Source organism: Humulus lupulus, chromosome 4, assembly GCF_963169125.1.
Source record: "Humulus lupulus chromosome 4, drHumLupu1.1, whole genome shotgun sequence".
In the NCBI taxonomy this organism is placed as follows: Eukaryota; Viridiplantae; Streptophyta; class Magnoliopsida; order Rosales; family Cannabaceae; genus Humulus; species Humulus lupulus.
In genome coordinates, this window is record NC_084796.1 from 1,967,608 (window position 1) to 1,983,457 (window position 15,850).

At 33.0% G+C, this 15,850-nt stretch overlaps 2 protein-coding genes across 2 annotated transcripts; both read right to left on the minus strand.

Annotated features, from left to right (window-relative positions):
• Nucleotides 1-974: 974 nt before the first annotated feature.
• LOC133829609 (isoamylase 1, chloroplastic) lies at nt 975-8,173 on the minus strand. The gene is given in 17 exon segments (XM_062259337.1): nt 975-2,233; nt 2,384-2,501; nt 2,601-2,842; nt 3,104-3,187; nt 3,634-3,792; nt 4,026-4,118; nt 4,344-4,430; nt 4,542-4,668; nt 4,757-4,828; nt 5,144-5,229; nt 5,765-5,872; nt 5,957-6,098; nt 6,386-6,477; nt 6,840-6,992; nt 7,162-7,254; nt 7,421-7,603; nt 7,729-8,173. Coding segments are annotated over 17 exon segments (2,535 nt in total). The 5' UTR covers nt 8,155-8,173; the 3' UTR covers nt 975-1,963.
• Nucleotides 8,174-12,762: 4,589 nt separating this feature from the next.
• LOC133829610 (zinc finger A20 and AN1 domain-containing stress-associated protein 5) lies at nt 12,763-13,933 on the minus strand. Its single transcript, XM_062259338.1, has one exon. It carries the CDS (start codon nt 13,721-13,723, stop codon nt 13,184-13,186), a length of 540 nt encoding a protein of 179 aa, XP_062115322.1. The 5' UTR covers nt 13,724-13,933; the 3' UTR covers nt 12,763-13,183.
• Between the last annotated feature and the right edge of the window lie 1,917 nt (nt 13,934-15,850).

Genomic DNA, 15,850 nt, shown 5'->3' on the forward strand with positions numbered 1-15,850 from the left:
TACTACTTCTTCTACCAATTAACAAAATAAAGAGTTACATTTATAATTATTTAAAAGTAATTATTGACATGATATTTCGTTAACTAAGATTTAGAAAGATCAAATAAGTAAAATAGAAACTAACATGTGGACTTTTACGTGGTCCACCCGTTAATGAGGCCTAGTCCACGAGTTACTTGTATAAACTTAAAACTCCTCCGAATCATAAGTTCTTTTAGGGTTACAACTTGGCGAGAATATAGTTCTTGCGCCAAAGTGAAAATTTTGTACAAATGATCCTCTCTTGCCCTATTTATAGGCAACATGAGGGGATTAGCATAAAGTAAATTATAGGATTAGTGTTAAATCCCCGATTAGGTGGGGATATCCATTGTTCTAAGGATCATGTGACATGTGTCACCATGCCAGGAGTCGGGTGCTTGATTTGGTAAAACATGCATAGTTGCTTCGGCCTCACGAACGTTCCATTTGAGGAAATGGAGTGGTCCCCACGTGCACGGGAAAAACAAAGAGATAAAGAGGTGGTAGTGCCACCATTTGGTTGATACTCTGTATAGGAAAGTAGTGAGCCGAAATGCCAGAAATAAGTGAACATGTGGACCTGTCAAAGGTACTCCTCGCAAGTCCTACCTTCTGGGAAATCCTCTAGCTTGTCCCCTTGGGTGACTTCTCGGGCCTTCGAGAGGTTGGCATGCGAGTAGGTTTCCAATGAGATCCCCAAGAGACTCTTTGACATGTCTTCGCGAATGGCTCCCGAAGACATGTTCTCTAGTCACGAGTAGTCGAGGACTGACACTCTTTGCAACTTCTTTATCAAGGGATAGGACATTCAGAATGAGCACTGGCCACATGTCAAGATTCACTAACATAGCATTGTCCTCCGAGAAAATTTTGAAACTCAGAATATTTAAAATTGTATAAACCCTAAATAGAAAGTAAAAAATAATAATGTTATATGTATATAAGTACAAACAAATATTAATATAATCTTAATCTTATTATTCGTCATTCTGGTTTGATGACAGAGGATATAGGAGACAAACCGACTACTTATTTATTATTTTTTGTGAGACCGACAAGAACCATATAAATGATCTCATTTCATTTGCTTTCATTCACCATATCTCTTCATTTTTCCTTTGATACCATATAACATAACATAGGCTGGGCTTTGGAGTTTGGAGTCTTATTTTCTCAGAAAGTACTCTTTCTCTCTACTATTATGGATAATGAAAAACGACTAGAAGAGAAAGGTCGTGAAGTTACAAAACGACAATCAGTTGGACACTCAGAAGTACGTCTTCGTTTGACAACCTTAACTACCTTACCAGAAGGATGCATGTGTCTCATGTAGTAACACCTCTCTCTCTCTCTCTCTCTCTCTCTCTATATATATATAAATATATATATGTATATGTGTACATGCTGATGTCTAGCCTCACGTGTGTTGGCTAGACATATGTGGGAAAATGGAGAAGAAGGTGCTCTCACCTAGCACCAACTACGCAGCTTTCTTGGTGTACAGCATCGCCTGTGAGTGGCAGTGACTGGAACTGGTGCGGGTGTCAATGAGATTCCTTGGACCAGACGGAACGATGGTGGAGGAGAAGCCAGAGCTTGAAATAAACTTGGTGCACAATGGTGGAGGAGGGCGGCTGAAGCAATTAGAGGACTGGTGGTTCGAGCTGAAAGTGGGAGAGTTCTTCAATGGCGAGGAAGTGGACAATGGTGGCTCTGTCGAGACTTGTCTGGAGGAGACCAGAGTACTCAACTGGAAATCAGGTCTGGTTGTTCAAGGCATTGACTTTCGCCCCCAAACCACCACCATCACCACTACCACCACAACAACAACAACCAGCTAGATTAGCTAATGCGGTGAAAATCAGACAAACATTACCTTGCTTGATGTTCAAACTCTGTAGTTACTTACATTTTAATTTTAATATAACCTGGAGTTTGTGATTCAAACAACTTCAATTTCATCTGGCGAGAGTAATAGAACAATGGAAGAATAATTTAGCATAGGGTACATGTTCGAGTCGAGGAAGTGCGCATACTGTCTCAGTGCGACATCTCTTCCTGGGAGATCGGCAGAGAGGACGTCATAGGGTGCAGGCTTGCCAGTGTCGACCAACGGCTCCCATCTGTATCCAGGCCGCTCTGGCAGTGTGATGGTTACTGGTCGATGGCTGGAATTGAAGGCAATGTAGATTTCTCCTTTCACTGAGTCTTTCTGTGTACATTGCCCAGTCAAAAGGATAATGTTAGCAAAATCCAATATAAAAAGCCAAGATACCAAGTAACCAACCACTTTTCGAGCTTAAAGGGTTCTAGTTTCCGTGACAAATTATAAAACTAACTTGAGTTTTAAGATAGAACCTACCAGAGTGAAGGCCACAAAACGACTACTCTCAGACCAGTTCGGCATTCCAGGAGCGTGGCCATGCCACTGCAGCCTCTCTGCTGTTGGAAAGTCATTTAAGCCGAGTGACTCGCATTCCCTGCAAGATCATAACATTTTAACATAAAATGGAAAGAGGTCGATCACAAAGCAAATATAAAAGTGCAAGCAAACCATAATTCAGAGGTTAATTAGTTACTGGCGGAATTTGGTCACAAGGCAACAGAATCTGAAGAAGTCTGATGAGGTGTCTTCCTTCTTATCCCACCGGAAGTAATTGAGCTGCAGTGTAGTCAAAATCAGCATTAACAAATGGGATTGATCAAGTGTATAGAGAATCAGAAGAGTTTAGAGAATCACATAATTATCATGGCAATATGTATTGTTGTTTCCTCCTTTTGTGTGACCATATTCATCACCCATATATATCATTGGAACACCCTGCTCACCAAAAAAGAGTAAAGAAATATTATGCTGTGCATTCTAGCTATATTTGCAGCAATGTAGAAAGGTAAAAGTCCTGCTGGAATTCCCTCTTTCAGTTTTGATATAATCAATAAATAAGTAGGAGACAAGAAGGTCTCCTCAAGAAATAAGATTATGACACCAACTAGTAATATCTGGTCACCCATTGATTTTATAGAAAACAAAAGTGATTTCAGTCCAACTGAGAACAGAAAATGAACTAGAATTGAACCTTACTTGGGAAACCATGAGGCAGAGGAAAAAATTCCGCATCTGTCGCTTCCTTAACTTCTTCACAGAAATGCTTACAAATTCTCCTTCCTATATATTTAAAATTCAAACTCTATGCGTAAATCTTAACAGATAAATTAGAGCATACATATCATACTAAAATATGTGTCTAACTCATATTGTCCACTACCATAAATGTTTACAAACAGTTCTTTCTATTTGCTGAAGCAAGCATCCTTAGACATTTGAGTTCTAAATAAAGCTTTCGGTCTAGATAATGAGTCCATTTCTAGGATGCTTAGAGAATTCCATCAAAAGCATTATGTCAACGGACTTGAGACAGAAATTAAGGCATGCCAAAAACGACACCTTTTTATCTCCATGCATATGCAAGAGGATTTTCTTTTCCTTTTCTAAAGGTAAGGAAGATCTTAAAAACATTATAATGTATGGTGTACCCAATTAGTTAATGCTCCCCACGATACCCAGATCTACAAGGAACATAAGTGAATTATTCACGAGTTATTCAGACATACCTGTCCACAGTTCCAGCTATTATTATGACTCTCTCCATCATTGTTGTTTTCTCCATTTGCCAAGTTATGTTTGTTGTTATACATAACCAGATCCGCCAAAGTAAAACCATCATGTGCACAGATAAAATTGATACTATTCCACGGTTTCCTTCCTCCTTCCTACTCCAAGATTTTAAAGAACAATTAGCCACAAGAGAGAATAAATGAGCCCTCAACCATGTTATGTTGCTATATTGAACATTTCCAACAAAAAGTAGCTGACAGTGACTATCAAACTTAAGTCATAGAAGTAAAAATATGAATAAAGAGTCTCTTGGGAAACAATAACATGGTAGAAGGTCCAGAAAATCTCTAGAAGTTATTTAGAGATGGAAACAGACAATTGAAATCACCTGGTATAGATTAGGACTTCCACAAAGGCAATCAGCCAAAGCCCCTGAAAAACCATCTGTCCCCTTTATAAACTGCCGCACTGTGTCCCGATACTGTAATTGAAAATTAAAGAATCACATCAAAGCAACATGGGAAACTGAACATTGAAATGGAAATTCAATTTTACGGACTTGTTGTTGGTGGTTACATAATGGAAATGGAAATGGAAAAAAGTGATGTCAATTGTTTTATGTATTATCATATCACCTTTTCTTTTCTTTTTTCTTTTACTTCTAATAGTTAGGATGATGAATACAATTATTAGATGTTAAACAAACCTTTCCATTCCATTCTGACCAAATACCCCAGTGAGGAAAGGTGCCAACTTGGTACAAACCTCCTGTATCCCATGCTTCAGCTATAAGCTATTTGAAGAGGCAAAGTAAGTTCATTTAGCGATCAATTAGTAGAAGAATAACACATAAAAAAGTTCAAATTTTTGGAGGGGGGATAAATCGGAAACCCCGAAGGAGAACCTTCACTCCACGGAGTATTGGATCGTTGCTTATCATATCAATCAATGGAGGGCTGCCAAGAGGGGTGCCAGTTGTGAGAAAATCACCCTCAATCGGACAACCATATACGCTGACTGCATTCCAAAGACTATTTAGGAAAAAAAAAGCAAATAAGAAGACTGACAGTAAAAATCAATGCACGGAATAAACTGACACAATAGTGTATGTCTAATAACCTGCTACCCCTTGTCATGATGGAAGCAAGATCAAAGCGAAAGCCATCAACATGCATTTCTGTTACCCAATATCTGTTACAGAGAAGAAATACAGAGACCCTCAACACTAGGGATATAAAATAATTGGCAATTGTAACTGAACGTAAATGAACAAATACTCAGAAACAAAGTTTTAAAGGAGAATATGAGTGGAAAGCAATGGTGTGGAGACTGGATTCAAATAACGAAATCACACATTGAAAGAGTGAAAGAGACAATAAAAGCTGATCAAGTGATAATAAAAATACAATGATTCTCTCAGATGCCTTCAAGATAACATTAGGTTCAAAAAATAAACTTTAGCAATTATGATATGCTAATTGAAGGATAGAGAACTATATTATCTACCTTAAGCAGTCTACAATAAATTGGCGCACAACAGGATGGTTGCAATTGAAGGTGTTACCACATCCTGAGTAATTGTAAAACTCTCCCTGAAGGACATAAAATCAGGAATTTCAGAACACGGAATATATTTAGGCTTTACAGTGTTTAAAAAATCCATACTGGAAGGCATGTTCTAGGAAGTGAAAATCAATCTGTACTTGATGATTAATATTGCTTCTAGGAATCATTTGCTAAACCTTTATGTGACATGTTTTAAAATATCTTTAATAAAAAATCAGTGAGCAGTAGTGGTTTGAGGCTTTGGTCCAAAAAAGCCAAAACATTCTACGAGTTTGTTGAATATTATATCGTTTCACAGCATTTAATAATAAAAAATAAACTTTATTTTCTAGAGAACCGGAAGAGAGAGAGAAAGAGAGAATTAGAAACAGAAAACAAGGATTCTAGACATTTGAATGAGCCAGAAAGGACAGAGATGCAGCTGAAGGGAAATTTTGTAAGAGATGGGAGTGAAAATAATAGTATTTTCTCACAAAATGGTCCATCAATGATTTAACAGACTAAGCGCATTTTACCAGAAAAAGAGTCAAAGAACACAAACAGCAAACAAGTATGTTTTACCTTAGGTGCAATCATGTAGTAAGCACTATTATCAGCACCTCTAAAAGATAAAATGGGGCCATTTTCATTGCCTTCAGCTGTGTGATTAAATACAACATCCATGATCACCTGCATGCATGAACGAGCATTGAACTCTGTGAAATAAAATCTGGGGGGAAAGGAAAAATCTGAAGTTATACTACTAGCTCTCACCTCAATTCCTCGCTTATGTGCTTCTTTGATAAAAAACTTGAATTCATTTACTGCATCACGTCCGCAATTACGTGTGCCAATGGATGAATATCGTATCATTGGTGAAAAGTAATTGACAGTAGAATATCCCCAAAAGTTTACCCTGAGAACAAAATGGAATACATGTGGCTGAATAAAACTTTTGCCTGTTCCATATCTATGGAACCATTATCAGGACTAAGAACACAATGTGAAATATATAGATATCTGCTTGTCATGAAAGGTTTTTTTCTCCATCACGACAATTTAGTGAATTAGCTTATACAATTATTGTTATTATTTGACTAATTGAAATTTGGATATTGCTACACGATCATACTAAAATTAGATAAGCAGAAAGAGTCTTGCTTTAATGACAGAAAACTATAGATATAAAATTAGATGCCATACTTGTAATCACCCTGAACAGAATTGTAGCTGTAGTACTCAAGCTCATTAAACTCGTGGCATGGCATTAACTCTATACAGTTGACCCCAAGTTCCTACAAAATAAAGGGAACTTAATGAGCATATCCAGAAAGCATCTCAAACATTCCTTTTTTGCCTTCCTGGATAGAATCCATGCACAACTGAGATTATTCTGTGATAATATTTGGTTTTTCCTGGTATGAATTGAAGCAAAAAGCATTACAGTCATGGTAAGAAGACTAACCACTGAAATTTCTTATCTTCAGCATTAAATATGGTAAATCAAAGACTGAAGTTTCAGTTATAATAAGTGATTCTCTAATTAACATAACATGAATGCTGCATATATTATTATGAAGTTCGATATCATTGCATCAAATTTGCAATTTCCCTAGAAAGAGTTACAAATTTGTTCTACAAGGTTGATATTCTATACCTTTAAGTGATCAAGCTTCTCCACAGCACCAATATAAGTCCCCGGGAATTCGATTCCGCTAGATTCATGCCTTGTAAACCCTCTCACGTGCATTTCATAAATAATAAGATCTTTCTGTGGGTATTTAAGAGGTAAATCTCCTTCCCAGTCAAACTGAAATCAAACAGAAGAACGAAAAAAAAAAGACATTAAAATGGAATTTTAGATTACTGGTTAATTCTTCTTTAATTTCCAAATGTTTCAAAGGGATGGAAACCAGTGTAACAATAAACTCCCACGCATCTGAAGAACATGTTCTTTGTGGAAGTAAAAAAAGTAGTACCTTGTCATCAATACAAGGTATCATGCATGCCATTTGGGGCCAACAATTTCCATCTGATCCCAAAGCTCCAAACTCTCCTCTACGAATGACTGCCTAGAAATCAAATCAAATCATAGTGTCCATTAAAACTTCATGTTAACCATACATTCTTCAAGCTAGGCATACTAAGAAAATGTAACACTGTTTGTATAAACTACTGAAAACCAAGAACAAACACTGAAGAACATGTAACTGAAAATGGGTCATCAACGGCACCAACCTTTGCATAGGGGTCCAGTACAATACGAGAAGGATCAAAGTAGTGCCCTTCTTCCGGAGAAAATTCACCATCAAATTTATAACCATAAAGCATATCTTTGAAATCCCCTTTGAGAAAAACATGCCAAACACTTCCAGTCTGGTTACCTATAGGATCGAGTGGTATCTCTTCACTCACTCTATTCTGCATCACATAGACCCAAAGATCAGTTCTTTAACAATCCCCAAATCTCTCTTCACCAATTCAATTCCCATTTTCTTTTCTTTTATTTTTTTCAAAACCAACAGTAACAAGAAAAATGCTATTACCTCCTCCAAATCGGAAAGACTGATCAAACAAAGAGTGGCGGAAACCGAATTTCCGGAGTACACAGCAAAATTGACGCCACCATCACGAAGCGTAGCACCAAGCGGCGCCGGGTAACCCCGCGAGACCTGAAAACGGCCCAATTTGGGGTCGTCGACCACCAAGGCAGCGCCTTTGGCTCCTGCGTTTGGAATAAAAAGGTCATTCCGGCTCAACCCGGAACACCACGCGAGAGTGTTCCGATGGTAGTTTTGCTGTCCATTTCCAGTAACACCAACGCCGGTGGAAGGAAATCGCAGAGGGTTAGGAAGAAGAAGAAGACGGCGGTGACTACGGTGGTGGTGGAGTTTGGGAGCATTGTAGGGAAAGTAAGATGATGACATTGTTAGGGTTTGGTATGGCCATTGATGATAGTAGTGAAGCTCCATTGATTTGGTTTTGAGCAAAGTAAGGAATCAGTGATGAAGATTTGTTTGTTGGCGCCATCGATGGTTTGGTGACACGTGGCAGCATGAGATTTGACACGTGTACTCTCTTTCCAACTATAAAAACAAAATTTCAAAAAACTTTCATTAGATAATCACATTATTGATATGTTTATATTAAACTTTTTTATTATTGTTACATTGACAAAAAAAAATTAATTTTATAAATTTGTATGGTCTTAAAATATAATCAATTTTTTCTCTAAAATATAAAGAAATTGTATACTCCATCAGATTTTATATTTCACAATTTTTTTACATTTGGTCACAGTACTCTCTATATTTACAGAATTAAAATATATATATTAAGTGATATGTATGGTATATTGAAAAAAATATTATGTAAAATAAAACGAATAGATTTTAGTTATTATTTTAAAATATGATATGAATATGATTTTAGTTCTTAGTTGTTAAAAAGGTGTGGTATTAAAGTATTTTTAGTTTGAATACTGTCTCTAGATAAATAAATATATACTAAATAGTGAAATATATGTTAACATGCTATTAAAATTTTACTATTTTTATTCGTATTTTCACCTCCGACACGTGGCAACCTCCAGTGACTCACTCGTACGCTCATAGACATCATCGGGGTATGTTACTCCCCGATGCCTCTATTCGGGGCAAGGGTCCTCCTAGGTGAGACATTGTCTTTCTTGTCTTTGGCAGTAGGTCGTGGGTGCATTATTAGATTACTCTCCAAGGTTTTCTCTCGAAGTTTGAATTTCTCCAGTTCAGACAATTAAGGCGAGGGCTCTCCTCCCCCAGTCGTCTCCCATGTCCAAGGTTCTGGTTCTCGGACTCGGACCTAAGATGAGGCGCAACGTGTTAGCAAATGCGGGTTTGCAGTGCAAAAACATCGTCCAACAACCTTTTTGGACAATCTGCTAATAATGTTGTCGAGTGTACGACTCAACAACTCGCACTCCCACTGCGCCGCCTGACATGGAGGTACTTACAGCGCGCCCTGACAGTACTTGGGGTATGTTCCTCATAAAGTAGGTGCCTTTCTGCAGTGGGCCCTTAAATTTCACTTGAGTCATGGTCTCTATTCAATGCAGCCCAATGCATTGAATTGGTATTAACCCCCAATAATGGGAAGAATGTGTATTAATAACTGATGATTAGTATTAATGACCCTAGTCTCTATAAATAGAGCTGGGAGTCTCATTATAAAAAGTTCAGTTTTTTTTAGAGAAAATATTTTGTACTCAGAGTAATCTAAACACTGTCTGAGAATACACCATTGGAGCTTGCCATCACAAGCTTCCAATCCTCTTATTACTAGAGACTCGTGGACTATGATTTTTTTATAACATGAACTACGTAAAAATCATTGTGTTCGTATTATTTGTTTCTTTAATCTCTCTTCTTAAGGTTTAATAGCAAAAAATGTAGTGAACAACCATAATTACTTAGATATTAGAAAGAATAAAAAATACTAATTTTGTTTTATTTTATTGGTTGATCTATCTAGGATATATAAATAGTAATTAAGAAGGCAATTACATTAATTTGTTATAATAATTGTCTCTAAATTAAAGACAATTCTTCCACTTTCAAAAAGTGTTTTATCAGTACCTCTCTTGTTATATCATATATGTCATATATCCATACAACATTACATAAAAATATATATATCTAAATATATACATCTATATAAAATAAATAAATCAAGAAATTATGTTTTGGTGTATTTGGAATCATTATTGCAACTCTCATATGTCTTGGTGTGTTTGGAATTGAAACTTTATCAAATTTTTACATTATTATTATTATAAGAAAAAAAGAGTGAAAAGATAGATATGACAACTAAGAAAGCATTAAAGAACAAGTAGCACAAAAACAAACTATTATATAGAGAGGAACACAATCTTTCACTTTGCATTTGGAGCTTAATATTATCTTCTTTATATCTATATATATATATATTTATATCATAATAACTCTTTACAGAACATAATGTTTTTTCATCAATAAAAAATAAAAGAATTTATTTTGGGCATGTTTGGTAAAATTTTTGTTTTTGAATTTTTTAAATACAAAAATAGAAATATTATTTTATTTTGTTTTTTTATTTTTAAAAAATAAAAATATGTTTGGTAACTATTTTTGTTTTTAAAAACAAAAAATAATAAATATGTTTGATAACTTTATTTTTATTTTTTGTTTAACAGTATAAGGTGTTGATTTGAAGAAGAAAAGAAAAAAATGAAAACTGTTTAAAAAAATTTTGAAAGTGAAATTTTTTTTTTCAAAATTTAATAAATTTTAATTAAAATTTGAAAAAATAATAAATAAAAATAGAATTATCAAACACATTTTAGGTTTAATTTTCAAATTTCTAATTAATTAAATAAAAAACTATTTTTTTTACGTGTTACCAAACAACTCCTTTGTTTGTTATTATGGGAAATAAAAAAATAAAAACTCATACAAAGTATTTAGTCATAAAAAGTGTTAGATTCCTTCCTAACTATATTTCACATAACAAACCTTTGTTTCACTTTTATTAATGGCTATCTTTTTTGGCTTTTGTTTCCCCTAATAATAGAGGCCAAAAAAAAAGTCTATATTTATTAATTATTACTTACATAATAATATATTATCTTTAAACATTAATACGGCTGCCTCTAACACTAACATTATTTCTAATATTTATTATTTATTTATTTAATTGTGACAAAAAATTGTGTTACTTTGCATACTTTATGGGTTTCATACAAAAACATATATTATTTTTTATATTCAATAAAAAGGTACAAAGTATTATTCAAAAGAAAAGAAAAGGAAAAAAGAATGCAAATTGTTGGAAACATGAATGGTTTTGATTCCTTAAGACTATTGACTATTCTGTCCTTTATTTAGGGGAAATATATTTCATCAACATATTAAAATAAATAAATAAATAAAATAATTCTTTAAAAAAAATCAAAAAAATGTTGGTTTGAATATGATACAAATTTTGGTTAGCCCACCTAAGAAGTTTTGATAACAAATAATTTGAATATTGATTTCAAAATTAAATTAATAATAATGATAATATGGACCAACTATGCAAGAAGAGAGACTATTCCAAAGAAAGATTCCAAGTTAAGAAAATTAAATTATTAATTGAATTAGTATAATCTCTTATCATCCAAGCAAGAATATGAAATCAATTTTGTGTTTTGGAGTATTATTTTTGGGGTTGAGTAATAATAGGGTTTATAGGGAGAGATCTCTCCTATTCTTTACAACCACACAATTAACAATAGGCCTAATGAATAGATACCTAACTTACTTAAAACATAAAACATTTCAACTTTTTAAAACAAAATTAAATAATAATTTTTTAAGATTATAGACTCAACATCAAATGAATCTTCTATTAAGCAACAAAATATTAAAAAAAACACAATAAATAAATAAGAATTATTTTTCTCCATAATCATATTTAAATCGTCATTAACAATGTTACGACAAACAAATTGATTATTTAAACACACTCATAGATTGTGGAGTACTGATACATGTACTCAACATATGTATATAAATATTACATACAGTAACATGACAATTTGTATTACACACAATAACTGTGTGTTTCACTCTGTCTAACACACTCATAGATTGTGGAGTACTGATACGTGCACTCAAAATACATATATAAATATTACATACAGTAACATGACAATTTGTATTACACACAATAAATGTGTGTTTTACTTTGTGTAATATTACAAAAAATCTTAGTTTTAGTCACAATAAATTCTGTAACTACAAATAAAAAATTTGTGACTAAAAAAAATCATTTTACGTGTCATCACTAAAAAGAGTCTGTAGCTAAAAGTATTAGTTACAAAAATTATAATTTATTATCACTAAATATATTTTTAGTCACAACAAATTTTATTACTAAAAAAAAATAGTTTATAACTAAAATTATATTAATGACAAGTTATGATTAAGTAGGATTTTTTTTTTGTTTCTAAAAAGTTGTGGAGGGTAATATTTGTGGGCATTAATGTAAATTATAATAATTTTTTTTTAATTAATTCATAATGATTGGTAGAGCTAAAATTTAGGTATATTATGTTAAAAAGAAAAATTGATTAATTTTACCATCACTGACACCTTTTCATGACATCAAAGGTCACAGTCCTCAATCAAAGTGAAACAACACAAGAGTGGTCCCTACCTAAGACAAGTTGTAAAGTGGGGCCCACACTCTCTTTTTCATCGAAACATCAAATCACAGCCGTTGATTTTGATCAATCATATCCTCAGATGTCCATTCTTTTATTTTATTTTATATTATTTTCCGAAAACATCAACTAATTACCATACGCAAATGTTCCCTTCAAAACCCACTTTACAGCTTTTATATCTATACACAACACACATGCACATGGCTACGTCCTATTGGCTCATCTCGCGATAATATACCTTTTTCGTTATCTCGCGAGATATTGACGCTTATGCCCCTGTTTCTTCATCGAATTTACGTGTCTATGCCATTCAAGAAAAACCAGGAAGAAAAAAAACTCTGATCAAACGCCATGGAAATGGAAAATAAAGATTCATTTCAAATCAAGCAAAGGAAAAAAAAAAAGAAAGAAAAGAAATGAAATGAAGAAAGAAAGAGACAAACAACACAAACAATTAAAATTTAAAAATAAAATAAAAAGATAATTATCAGAGAGAATTTGTGATCTTCGATAACAATCTTTTACTCTTCTTTTTTTTTTTTTTTCTCTCTCTATGTTTCTCTCACTTAAAACTCCCTAGAAGACTCTAATCAATCTCCGAGAGGGAGATCGGGAAATCCAATCGCGATCCCCGTAAATTCATCGATCATTATAGATGTTTTGTTTTTGTTGTTTGTTGTTGTTGATGTTGTGTTCTTCTTCTTCTTCTTTCGCGAATTTGTTTTGGAGAAATTTCTGATGATAATTATATCTTTTCTACAAATCGATCGATGTATCGATCAAACCCTGACGATCTTAGCGGCTTTGACGACTGGATTTTCTCTGGCGATGGCTTCGCGTCCAGCCGTCTTGTAATCGTAGCTGCAATCGTGTCTGTCCGTGTACCGATGTTCGGCGCAGAAGAGCTCGCCGCATCGACACCGGAATCCCGTCAAACCGACTTTTCTCCGGCAACCGGAGCATCGATTTACCACGCGCTTAGCAGAAACTGGTTCGTCTGATCTGGAGCTATCCGCCATCGTTTTACGACTATATTCAGCTGGAAAACTATCAGATCTGTCCGATGAACGAGACGCGGTGATGGAATTCGAGATTTTCTCAGCTGAAAACTTCAAATTCACGGTCGATGCAGACACAGACGACGTCGTTGCTGTCGTCGATGAAGAAGAAGAAGAAGACGATGAGGTGGAGGCGTTAAAGCACTTCTGGCACATGTTGTTGGTCGCCGGATTTCCGGTGACGCCGCAGTTGTTGACGCAGAGGGTTATGGTTTCGTGAACCTTGAACTCCGTCTCTTCCTTCTCCGTTCTCTGTGCCATCTAGTGATTCTGAATCAGGTTTTCCCAACCAAAAAATCTCACAAATCCTTCTCAGATCAAAAGAAAAAGCTTCGAGATCGAAAGAAATATGAGAAATATAGAGAGAATCAAAGCAAAAAGGAAGAGAGCTAGAGAGAGAGAGAGGCGTGGGTTTGGGCGAGAGAGAGAGAGAGAAATGGGGATTTGAAGAGGTTGAGAGGTCGGTAATGGCGATGGAATATGGGCCTCATAGAGACGCGTATCCAACATATTTTTGTTTCGTAGTTTTACCAAATTACCCTTCCGACTTTTTATTTTAATTTGCAATTAATTAATAGTTTTTTTATGTGTTCTTCTAGAGTGGATATGACGTGGCAATCGTCATTATTGAGGGGGAAAAGATAGAATACGAACAGAACGAGATGGGACCGGATTTATTGATTGAGTGAGGTGAGGCATGAGGATGAAACTTAACTTAGCCGTCTAATTAAAATAAATAAAAAATAAAAAAATCTCTTGGTTTTGACGATGTCGTAAAAGTCAAACCACCTCTTAATTCTCTTGTTTATTCTAATTATGTAATTATGACACGATTAGTTATGGATAATAGGAATATATTACACAAGTTTATGTAATAACCGACGCAACATATTAATTATTACAAAAATAAATTACATGAACTTTAAAATACGTATATCCTATTATTATTAAATGGTTTTCTAACAAAGTTTCATAATTTTTTAAGAATTTTTTTTTGTTTGTATTTTTGTCTAGTTTCGATAGTTTTTTACAAAATAACATAAGACACTCTAGATAGTTGGTGAAATTTTTTAAATAGTTGATCAAAATTTTAGACATAAATCATTTTACAAAAAATTATTAAAATTTCACTAAAATGTAAGATTAAAAAATAAGTCATTTTCACCTATTATTTAATCTGCTTGTATAATATTATTCAATATATAAAAGAATGTTTTGCATAATAGATATTTCTTATGATTATATTTTATAAAATTATAATCTCGACAATATTTTTTTTTTATCTTTAAAGTGTATCTTTTTAAAAAAAAAATATTATTTATATATGGAAAATGTATTTAAATATCTATGTAATAAAGAAGGTGTAATTTAGGCATAAATTATTGAGAAATTATAGGAAATGACAAAAAATAAAGCCATCAAGAAGCTAATGTCTTCATTTTTAAAATTGTAGATAAATGATCATTTTTACATTGTTGATTACCTAAATTATCATTTTTTTTATAATTTATTTATTTATTTAGGACTGTATGACTTTAATATAGTGGTATATGTATATTAGGTTTGTTTAATTAGTTTTTATTTTAAAATTATATTGATTTTTAAGTTTTTTATAGGTTGTTGGTATATTATTTTCCAATTAGTGTATATGTTTTTTGTGATATCGTATATAATTTTTTTTTGTGATATTTAATTTCTATTTTATTATACATAGTGGTAGTATATAATTTTGTATCATGGTATATACATTTTAATGGTAGTATATAACTTTGTTAGCATAGTATATACATTTTTTTAGTAATAATTTTGTAAGTTTTGATGGTATATTATTTTTCAACTCAGTATATATATTTTGTGGTGTGGTAATCATTCAACAACCCATAAAAAACAAAAAAAAATCAAAATAACTTTAAAATAAAAAATAATATTAAAATATTTAGAATAAAATAGTAATTTGTTAAAGAGTATATTTGATAATATGTGATATTAAATAGATGATTAAACTATTTTACTACAAAATTAAAAATATGGACATTTACTTACTTTCACACAACATTAAGTGTCATTTTGCACTAAATTATTTGATTTATTTTTTACATAACTTATTTAGAATGCTAATTTATAAAGAATTAACAAAATAACATTAAAAATAAAAGTGTATATTCCATTAATTATTCGTACACAAATAATCAATTCTTATTACTAATAATTAAAAATTAAATAACATGCAACCAAAAAAACAGGTACATCATGACAAATGAATTGTATTCCTTAAATTATTATTTTAATTAATTCGGTGGGGAGAAAGAAAAACAAAAAAAGAAAACTAATTATTATAATTATAATTTTGGTAAAAATAAAAATAAAATTAAAGTGCAATTGAATCAA

Bases quoted from the DNA above. Each gene is read 5' to 3' on its own strand.
- LOC133829610 (XM_062259338.1), bottom strand. From the start codon at position 13,723: ATGGCACAGAGAACGGAGAAGGAAGAGACGGAGTTCAAGGTTCACGAA.